At 37.1% G+C, this 11,801-nt stretch overlaps 1 protein-coding gene across 1 annotated transcript in view; it reads right to left on the minus strand.

Annotated features, from left to right (window-relative positions):
- Positions 1–1,302, minus strand: part of pld5 (phospholipase D family member 5) — a 52,596-nt gene extending 51,294 nt beyond the window's left edge. Inside the window, exon 1 of the mRNA XM_068218282.2 lies at positions 1,037–1,302. Within this exon, the coding sequence (XP_068074383.1) occupies positions 1,037–1,204 (168 nt within the window). The 5' untranslated portion in view covers positions 1,205–1,302. The remainder of the gene's footprint in view (positions 1–1,036) is intronic.
- Positions 1,303–11,801: the final 10,499 nt, after the last annotated feature.

An 11,801-nucleotide genomic window follows, 5' to 3' on the forward strand; every position in this document is an offset into this window, starting at 1 on the left:
ATGGCTAAAAGCAAATCAAGTTTGTAATCATGTGTAATTATTTTGTCTAACATTTTAAGAAATTCTTATTACATGTTTTTATCCTTATGTCATATGTAACTTTACTGTTTTTGTATGTGTGATGATGTGTTTTTTTATTTTAGGTTGCCTTTTAAAATCTGGCAGGGGGCAACAGATGACAATTAGCCCTTATGACTAACTCTGGCTTATTTACAGTTTTACTGTTGATTAATGAGCATTGTCCCTGTAAAATAATAATAATAAAATAAAATAAAAATAAAAATCATTATGCAATGACTTGCCTAATTACCCTAACCTGCCTAGTTAACTTTATTAACCTAGTTAAGTCTTTAAATGTCACTTAAAGCTGTATAGAAGTGTCTTGAAAAATGTGTAGTAAATATTTACTGTCATCATGGCAAAGATAAAAAAAACTTTATTAGTAATGAGTTATTAAAACTATTATGCTAAGAAATATGTTCAAAAATATATATCAGTTAAACAGGAATGGGGGGGGGGGGGGATAATAATAATTCAGGCGGGAAAATAATTCTGACTTCAACTGTACCTTCTGAAAAGGTACCACCCCAGTGACAGCTATTGTACCTTTATTTCTGAGAGCGTTGGTCATGTCCTTACAATTCTGTGTCCTCATAAAACAGATAAACAAGTGCACAAAGAAAAGTAAAATCATTGGACTTACTACTTATCTTTTTTTAATGTTAGTGGTGGCAAACGATTTACATGGACTGAATATGAACAGTTGAACATTCCTAAATATAAATAAATTCAGCCTATATTAATTGTTTGCAACCACTTACCTTAAAAAAATGTGTTGAATTCAATGAATCAATTTTTTTCAGTGTACACACACACACACACAGACAGACACACAGCTCCACCTCTCCACTGTAATCAGCTCAGTGTGTGCAGTGTCTGCATGGTTACAGGTGGATGGTTCCTGTGCTGAGAGTAAAGGGCAGCAGTCAGCACTTACTGTCAATAGCAGCGGTCAGCCGTTAAAGGTCAGCCTTACCCTCTCCAGTTTATCTCTCCTCTTCAACCAGATCATCGCAGAGTAATCCTGCTGCTGGGCGCCACTGAACATACTGTTACCCGGCCGGGCGAGAGGTGCAGAAAACAACCCTAAATCAGGTGTAAGCCTCAACCCCGGAGCCTCAGAAACAAACCTCCTGTCTTGCATTCTTCTCCAGCATCCGAAAGATGTTCACCCACAGGTATCTTAGAGGGAAACTCTGAGCCTGTCCCAGCATCGAGCACCGTTGGAGTCTGTGCTGGACTGAGCTGTGCCTTGCAGAGAGCCTGATTTCTTTGGATTTCATCCACATGCTGGCAGAAAGGGGTCTCCTTGCCCTGCTGGGAGGGGCTGGCAGAGTCTGAGTGGGCACAGTGAATAAGAAAGTGAGTGGGAGTGGATGAACAGACAGACCCATATCCTGCACCTGGTTCCCTCAACCCTCCCCTCCGCTCAGTGTGTGTGTGGTGCTCTGATGCATGACTGAAACACACACACACACACACACACACACACACACACACACACACACACACACACACACACACACACACACACACTTGTACAGATGTCTGTATAGGGACTTCCATTGGCTTAAATGCAACCCACAAAAGAAACAATCTGCATTTTTACATTTTTTAAATACTTGATATGAGCTGTTTTCTTCATGGACACCACAAATTGTCCCCACAAGGTCAAAATTATTTGGTTTTGCTGTATTTGTGTGAACATTCAGTCCCCACAACAAGTGAAATTGAGGAAAACAACACCCAACACAACAAACACACGCACAGAAGCACACAGACAGACACACACACATGCTTGTACAGATGTCATTATGGGGACTTCCATTAGCATAATGATGTTTTCATATTGATACAATCAGCATTTTTACATTTTTCAAAATATTCCATTCTGTGTGATTCATCAGCCGTTTTCTTCATGGACACCACAAATTGTCCCCACAAGGTCAAAATTATTTGGTTTTGCTATACTTGTGAGGACATTTAGTCCCTGTAATCTAATAATGTGAGGAATTGAGGAAGACAACACCCAACGCAACATACAAACACAGTGCCTTGTACAGATGTCTTTATGGGGACTTCCATTGGCATAATGATTTTTTTTAAATGCAACAATCAGTATGTTAAATATTTTAAATACTACATTATGTGTGATTTATTGTCTGTTTTCTTCATGGAGACCAAAAATTATCCCCACAAGGACATGATTCTTTGGTTTTGCTATATTTATGGGGACACTTAGTCCTTATGATTTGAGGAACTTAGGAATGCACAACGTTCAACACAACACACACACATAAGCCCCTTTCACACAGTGATACCGGTAAATATCTGGAAAATTTCCGGAACGACTTTACCGGTATATTGAAAAAAGCGCTGTTCACACAGGCGAGGACGTTACGAAAATTTTCCGGAAAAGAGCATTCACACATCCATTCCAAAATACCGGTAAATTCTGACATCATTCACCACAAATGAGCTTTAAACGGCTGCGCTTGTATTTGTAAACATTTGACTAAATTACAAACTCTGTGGATGATCAATATTGTGAACAACTTTCGCAGGATCACTTTCGCATGTCGAGATGTTCATAATATGTGCGTGTGCAGGCGCTCATAGGCTGTATCACAGGCACACGCAAAGCTTGAAGGTAAACAAACAACGGCTTATCATAAGCATCTCATCGATGATTATTTACACAGTTGGCATAAAGAAGACCATATAAACGTTATCTGACTATCTTCTAGCAGCTAAATGTGTCTGGAAAAATATACAAAGGCTTTTATCCTCACAAACCGCGCGGACGTAAATGCGTCTGACTGTTGTGATTGGCTAAAGCAGACGTCTCACGTCAGCACGTTCTAGACGTGTACGAGCTTATTACGGGAATCTTCCTTCTGCATTCACACAGCGCAGCATTCCGGCAAATTGCTGGTAATGTTACAACTTCTCTTTCCGGAAAATAGCCAGAACGAATTTACCGGTATTTTCAAAAAGGACCTGTTCACACATACAACCTTTACGGAAAATTGCCGGCAATTTTCCGGAAAGGTCTGTTTGTGTGAAAAGGGCTATAGACACATGCATAACTACAGACAAACATATACCCTTGTACAGATGTCATTATGGGGATTTCCATTGGCATAATTCATTTTTCATAATGAAACAATCAACATTTGTAAATGTTTAAATACTACATACTGTGTGATTTACCAGCTGTTTTCTTCATGGAGACCAAAAATTGTCCCCACAAGGTCAAAATTATTTGCTTTTGCTATATTTGTGGGGACATTTAGTCCCTATAACGTGAAGAATTTTGGAATCCAATGCCCAATGCAACACACACACAAACACACACGTTTGTACAGATGTCGTTAGGGGACTTACATTGGCATAATGATTTTTTCATAAATATTAAATATTACATTCTTTGTGATTTACCAGCTGTTTTCTTCATGGAGACCAAAAATTGTCCCCACAAAGATGTAATTCTTTGGTTTTGCTATCTTTGTGGGGACATTTAGTCCCTATAATGTAAGTAATTGAGGAATACAACATCCAACGCAACACACACACACACACACACACACACACACACACACACACACACACACACACACACACACACACACACACACACACACACACACACACACACACACACACACACACACGCAGACACATGCATAACTACAGACAAACACATACCCTTGTACAGATGTCGTTAGGGGACTTCCATTGGCATAATGATGTTTTCATAATGAAAAAAATCTGCATTTTTAATGTTTTAAATTCTTCATTCTGCATGATTTATCAGCTGTTTTGTTCATGGAGACCAAAAATTATTCCCACAAGATCAAAATTATTTGGTTTTGCCATATTTGTGGGGACATTCCCTATAACGTGAGGAATTGTGGAATGCAACACAATTCTTGAAAGCATGCAAACTCCACACAGAAACGCCAACTGACCCAGCCGGGGCTCGAACCAGTGAGCTTCTTGCTGTGAGGTGAACATGCTACCCACTGAGCCATCGTGATGCCCTAAAATGGCAATATTTTATTATTTTACATTTAGAAGAAAACCAGGCACACACACACACACACACACACACACACACACACACACACACACACACACACACACACACACACACACACACACACACACACACACAAAGAGAAAGAGAGAGAGAGAGAGAGAGAGAGAGAGAGAGTGAGAGAGAGAGAGAGAGAGAGAGAGAGAGAGAACATCAATGCATATTAACTCAGAAGAGCTGCAGGCCAACTCAATAAAGTATTCATTTGACATCGCGCACAAGTTCACATGCGTCTGCACACTCCTTCAAAAAAGCAAAACAAACACCCATCTTTAATATTGGGTGATGAGAGGAAATGATTTGGTAATAAAACTCTACAGTGGAGGAAGCCGCTGTGATTGCTTTTGATTGCTTCATATTTCCTGGTTTGCGCCGTGCTTTATTTCTCCCGGTGATCAATGAGGTCCTTCAATCTATTATTGCAATCCTGATGATGAGCTGTATGTCAATGCAACACTGATGAAACCCATAATGTAAGCAAGAGCCGTGTTGCTGTAACCCATGCGTTTGTCAATAGAAAGAGATGGGAACAGACGACCAGCTTATTGAAAAGATTGAGAGTGAGGAATGGTAAATGCTGATATTTCACAATAGGTCTCCCTTCAAGAAAGGGAAGTCAGTTTGATCTGTTTTACTGTTGTAATGTGGTGTATTTCACAGTGAAAAAGCATAAATACACTGTAAAAATGTATGACAAAAAGACAACAAATATTGTTAATTTAACTTTTTTTAATAAATTAATCAAGTTTCAACTAAATCTTTTCAAGAGTTCACTGTTAGATATTGCTTGACAACTGTAAGCAGGTTTGGCATGCTGTCCCGGGAGAGAACCCTGAGCACAGAGATAGTTGAGCCCAGGGCTCCAGCCAGGTCCATACAGCATGTGAGGGGAGTACGAGATCAGGGGGTTCTCGAGAGCTCCCCTTTTTTGTAAAGGAGAAAAGGAGGAGAAAGGGGGTGGATGGGGGGTTTCTTCGGAAAACGAAGATAAGGGAGTAATATCTAGCTAGGCTGCTTATAGTGAGTTAGGATAGATCTGATTGGCTAACTAATGAGTGTAGATAGGTGGCCAGCTGCAGTCAATTATATCACGTGCTCCTCTCGAAATTAGTTAAAAAACTTCACTTAAGTTATGCAAAGTTTAAAGGTGTAGTAGGTGATTTTCCACAATGCTAACAGCTTAGCATAAATCTCTGAATCACAGTCCCTCCCCTACAGTCCAGAGCCACGCCTCCTGAAACAGGAGCATGCGCACCTTAAAGATGACAGCAGAAGAACCCTCTCTCATGTGTTAAAAGCGACTAGTGCTTGTCCAGTGGCATGCAGGAATTACACTCATCATTACTTAAGCCAAACTGACAGATGTGTCTGAAGAGATGAGGAGGGATCCGGGGGTTTGAAGATTATCACTCATTTGCTGGCATTATGAGTCCTGCAAATGCATAAAAACTCCTTGATCTACCGGGAGACTAAGGATGTCTGAATATCACGTTTAACAATTATACTGAGACACGATCCAGCGGTACATCCTTGATAAACTGTCCGACGTGCACTGCTCTCTGCCTGGAGCTCAGAGGAGCGCATGACAGAGTGCGGCTGTGTGTGTGGTCACGTGATGTGAGTTTTCAGCGGACGGAGGGCTGTTCAGAAATGCTAGGTAAAACACGGTGTGGATGTGGATCATTTTTGTTCTAAACTGCCATTTTAATACTAAAACGTATTAATGTAAATGGGGCCTAAGTCTGTATTTTTCGCGAGCGGGTTTGCAACGAGGGCGGGGCGGAGGATCAGCGATGCTGGCTCAGCTTCGTGTTGCCTATTGGCCATAGGCGATTGCTTTTAATTGTTTAAATTAAACTGAACTAAATTATATAAAAGTGATGTTCACACCATTTCTGCATTTTGAAATCTGTGCAACAGCTGGAGGTTTGAAGTCCACAGCATGTTAATGCAATGTTTACAGTGCGGGTCCTATACTTCTGGGTTTCTTCTCACCGCAGCCTCGCTTTGGTTCTTTAAAAAGGTGGCCACCTGAAATAAGTGTATTAAGAAAGAAAAAACAAATAAAAATTAATAATAATAATAATAATAAAGGTAAATAAATAAAAATTAAACATAAAAATAAATAAAAAATTATTTTTTATTAAACGAATAATAAATATGTATTCATATATTATTGCTTAGCTTTAAAATTAAGAGAATTTGCCAGTAGATCATCTAAAAAGGTTTTACTTGTCTTTAAAGAACCAGTTAGTATTAGTCTAATTTTTTCCAATTTATTTTAAGAAACATTTAAAATATTTTGGACAAGTAGATTTTGATGTAGAGGTTTATTGTCTGCTGGAGATACTTTTGCCCTAAAAAACTAAATAAAATAGTTGTGAAAAATATGTTTAAAAAATGCACATATAGAAACAGCATAACAGAAAACTTTGGCGGCTTTTAAACCTTGACTTGTCCAAACCGCTGTAAACCTTGAAACTGGTTATCGTCCCATGCCTAGATTATACACCTTTTGAAGTGTAACATTATATATTAGATAATGCTGAATGCTGAATTTCATTATTAATTACACTGTAAAAAAATGCTGGCATCCACACAATTCCTTCATGTTGTCCCAACACAAATCGATTAAGTTACCTCAGGAGTTTTTACAAATTTAAGTGGATTGAACATAAAACAGCTAAGTTCTTCTCCCCTTTAAAAAATCTTAAGGATTGTGTTGCTTTAACTCATTTTAAATAAGTAGTTTGAACAAGCAGCAAACGTAATTTTTTCGAAGTCGATCCTGCAATGCTAACAAGTGGAACCTCTAATTAATTATAGTCCAATTTCAAGCTCAATTTAAAAGATCTGATCTGAGTTCATTTCAGAATATGTTCTCTGTGTGTGTGTGTGTGTGTGTGTGTGTGTGATCTTTGGTTTAATACTTTGCTTTAACTCAAGTCTCCAGCCTGTGGTCTTTCCCACACGCTCTCCTCCTTGAATACTAATTCCTCTCCCTCGGTCCGTTAGCGTAATTAAAGCAATGACTCAGCACTTTCTCCACTTTCCGTTCTCCCGAAACACAATCAGACCCTCAGCACTAAATGTCCATTGACTAAATGCACAGAATATGTAAATGCAAACCAGAACCCTGTCTTTCAGAGCTGCCATTTGACAGATTGCTCATGATTATCAAACACTGCGGTGAAAAAAAAAAGAGAAAAGGCTGTTATGTAACAAACAGCAGTTCATTTACACACATATGTCTCTCTTGTTATGTACAATATGTCTGAAGGAGCTCACTGTGAGATTAGTCAAAAGTTAGTTAAAGGGACGTTTTATTGCTTCAGCAGCTTTCTGTTTAATGCAGTGCTGGGACAGAACAAAAGAGTGGATTAGGGAGAGCTAGATATCCTCGTGGGATTTTAAACTTCATTTATTTTAATAGTCTTCATAGTGCATGATGGCCAAATCAGTCTTAGCTTGTCCTTGAATTGGCTTTGTGTGTGTGTGCGTGTGTGTGCGTGTGTGTGGTTAATGGGTAAAAGATAAATAGGTGTTAAGAGGGCGAACTGCTTTATTTGCTGTCACCTGTATTCTAATGTTATTAAGATTTTTTAACTGTGCGCGAATAGAATTCATGAATCGATTAAGTCAATGGTAACTAATCAGCAAGCTAATTTTGTTTACATAATGTGACACATGCTGTATCTGGATTAAAAAAGTTTTATTTATTTAAAATTAATTCTATTAATAAAAATGATTTGTGACAGGAACATCTGTAGGGGAGAGCAGGGACGAAAGTAAAGTGGAACAAAAGTAACAAATCGATTTTCTCGAAGCCCTGACCACATTTGCTTTTCAGGCTATAACAGCACATTCAGCATGCTGCCAAATATCATGTGATTTTGGCACTGTGTCCTGTGGTTGGGTCCAAATTTCAGATTTTTCAAGAATTGATACTTTGCTAATGATTTAAACATAGCTTGTTTGTCATGCTGTCCGGGAGAGAGTCTTGAGCTCAAGGGATCCTCTGGATCAGGGCTTCCTCCCTTTCGGGAGATAAAGCTTAGGTCGATCTCAAAACTCCCCCGCTGCTGAGGCTAAAGTGAATATCCAGAGAGTCAGATATTTAGAAAAGATTTAGGCATATTTTGATATAGAACATATTTAGACGTTGGGAGGAAACCGGGGAACCCAGGGAAAACCCACGCGGACACGGAGAGAACATGCAAATTCTGCACAGAAATGCCAGATGGCCCAGTGAGGACGCGTCGCCATTGGAATTCTTGCAACAATGCTAGTTACTGGGCTGTCATGCCGCCCATTCTGGATAAAGGAAGAAGGGGAGGAGAAGAGTTTCTTCCAGATAAAGAGAGTTGTAAAAAGGAAATACACCTCAGATCTTGAAAATAAAATAAAATGTTTTAAATTGAACATTAGAATTGTGACTCCAACATGCATTTCCAAAATTGCATTTTCAGTCATGGATGCATGCTTTGAGAGCCTTCCTGACTGAATGAATAAAATAAGCATTTTCCAACAAGGCAATCCGGGGTGCTGAAATATAATTGGCTAAACTGGCACTGGGCGGGTTAAAAGACTCAAAACACTGACAGACGTTCCAGCACGTAACACACATTTCCAAAGCAGACAATCTGACTTCAGCATTGTTTTTCAGATCAAGGTCATAATAGTTTTGGATTTTTCATTAGTTATAGTTTCTATTTGGTTTTGACTTTTTGTTTTTACAAATTCAGTTAGTTTTAATTAGTTTTTAGAGGAAGATTTACTAGTTTTATTAGTTTCTATATTTTGAAATTATTTAGTTTTAGTTTAGTTTTTAGTTTCAGTGTTCATTTTAGTTTTTTTTTTTTCTAAATATTGATGTTTGTTAGTTGCAAGATTCAAAATTATCAGAATAAATATTGTGCAATAAAACTCAGCCATACATTTTTTGAAACATGAATTCAGAGGACACATGAACACTATTATCTAGCAATACTATCTACCCATCCTTAAATTGAAATATAACAGCCCACAAGATAGCAGCCTTAAGTACAATATGTGTGCAAAGGCTGTTTCTGAGGATAGATTAACAGTAGTGATGGGAAGTTCAGATCTTTAACATTATGTAGTCTCTCAACAATTTGTAGCCAGCAATGGTAATTTCAGTCAGTTAAAACATCACCATGACCTGAAAAATGTCTTAGAGTAACGTTTTGCCACCCAACTGAAGAATGATTCACTTATTTAAATTCCATTACGATTTTCTGTTACGAAATACACTTACGTTTTTCACCAGATCCTCATTTAAGCCCTCGGTTTACCCACGCTGCAGTTATTCAAGTTTAGCTGAGTCACAGCAGGCTGTCATGTACTGTTTGTGTTTGGTTCACTGAATCGCGCATGCGCAGTATTATCGGTTAACCGCTTCTCAAATTTGATCTTAGTGTAATGTTACTCTTCTAATAACTGAATAAAAGTATACATTGGATAATTTAGTCAGAGTCAGAGAGTTAATAGAGTCAGAGGGGGTATTAGGCTTGTTAAAAAGTAAGTCGTTTGTGGATAAGTGCTTACTGGTGACGCAAATCATTCCAAATGATTCAGTTACTTAGTTAAAACGAAAGAGGTTTTTGCTATAATTTTAGTTAGTTTCAGTTTGTTTTGTATGTACACAATACACTTTCAGTTAGTTCTAGTTTTTTTTAAACTGTCGTTTTTATTTTCATTTCAGTTTATAAGAAAGCAAGTCAGCGCCTCTATCTCCTCCGCAAATTGAGAAGTTTTAATGTTAGTACACAGACTTTAAACTTGGCATATAGATCACTTATAGAGAGTGTTCTCACATATAATATTGTTTCATGGTTTGGTAACACAACACTTAAACAGAAAAAGAAATTAGCGCAAATTATCAATCAGGCAAATAAGATAACTGGTCACAAACAGCATTCATTGCAGATTTTGTTTGACTCTTTTATGAAAAAAAGAGCAGTTGTGATTTTTAAAGATAATACACATCCCCTTCACTCAGCATTTGAATTGCTACCATCAGGACGCAGGTTTAGAATTCCTAAAGCACGAAGAAATGCCTATAAAAAGTCATTTATCCCAATGGCAGTTGTTGTTCTAAACCGGATCAATGTTTGTAGTGAATGAGGTGGTTACCAAGTATGATTTGCATTATTGTGTATGGGGCTTATTTGGTTTTTAAACTTTTAACTGATGTTGTTGTGTTGATAAGTGTTATTGTGTCGTTGTTGTATGTTTGTAATTGTTGTCCTAAATCCAGTGTTGAAGAAAAATTTCCTTTCTGTGTCAAGCAGAACGGACAATAAAGTTTAAACTTTAACGACAATTATTTAAAATTTTAGTTTTCGTTTTTTGTTCATTGTTGAACTATAAAAATCTTGTTTCAGATAAACAATAATGTTCACGTTGCATGTTTTGGCAAACATATTATGATATTTTTATGCTTTAGAAGATTTAAAAACCACATACAGCGCCTTTAACTTGTAATCGTGTAATCCACAATAAAGTAACTACAAGTATTTAAGTAAAAATACTTGATTTTTTTGGAATCTGATTACTTTACACATAATCTGTGTGTAATAAACTGTTAATAAGCTCAAGCATTCAGGGATATGAAAATTCTTTATTAAATCCATTAGTTGTACATTCATGTGTAAACACCACTGGTATGAGGCAGACAGAAGCTAACAGGAGAGAAAGTTTGCATGCTCCCTAAATAACCAGCTGGCCTGCAAAGATGTTTTTTCCTATGAAATGAGCCACTTTTCAATCTGTCAAATCCATGATCACAACACTCATTTGAACAGGTCGATACATTGGCATGTGCAAAACAACATGATGATTATCATCTGATTATGGCCTTGATAATGGGCACTTCGTGACACAAACAAGCTTCCAGGCCATTCTATTGACTATCACATGGCAGAGACGACTTGAATAATCGTAACTGGTTATTATATATTTCAATATATGAAAAGAGTATTGGTGGAAAACGGGAACAGTACCACAGCGGTTTTATAATCAGTACTTGCAGAGGAATGTTCAATAATTACTGTAAATCTATGAAAGATGATTAAGGTGCTACAAGGTAAATTGAAAGACTGGTTCAACAAACATGGCTCGGCTTTTATTCTTCACATATTGGTCATTTATTAGACTGTGAAAGAAGGAGCATTAAAAAAGTATCAAATTGTTTTGCTTTGTCCTAACATGTCAGCACTCTTATAAAACACAAAGTCATTACAGTGAAGCAAAATCTTATTGTCTTTTTAGATCATTTTCAGTTAGTCAGCCCCAATGTCTGAAGTGTTAGTAACACTGTAAGGGTATTACATATTTGGCAGAGATTTGCTTTTAATTGTTTTGACATATATATATATATATATATATATATATATATATATATATATATATATATATATATATATATATATATATATATATATATATATATATATATATATATATTTCAAATATTTACTTTTTTGGTTCACTGCTTTGCAAACAGGGTCTATAATAAAAAAAAAAGTAAAATCAGAGATCTCACTAGCAAAATACAACTGACAATGTTACTAATTATGAAGTATTATTTTTATTTTAGACTTTACTGTTTAAAGCTTCA

This window comes from Danio rerio, chromosome 6 (assembly GCF_049306965.1).
Source record: "Danio rerio strain Tuebingen ecotype United States chromosome 6, GRCz12tu, whole genome shotgun sequence".
In the NCBI taxonomy this organism is placed as follows: Eukaryota; Metazoa; Chordata; class Actinopteri; order Cypriniformes; family Danionidae; genus Danio; species Danio rerio.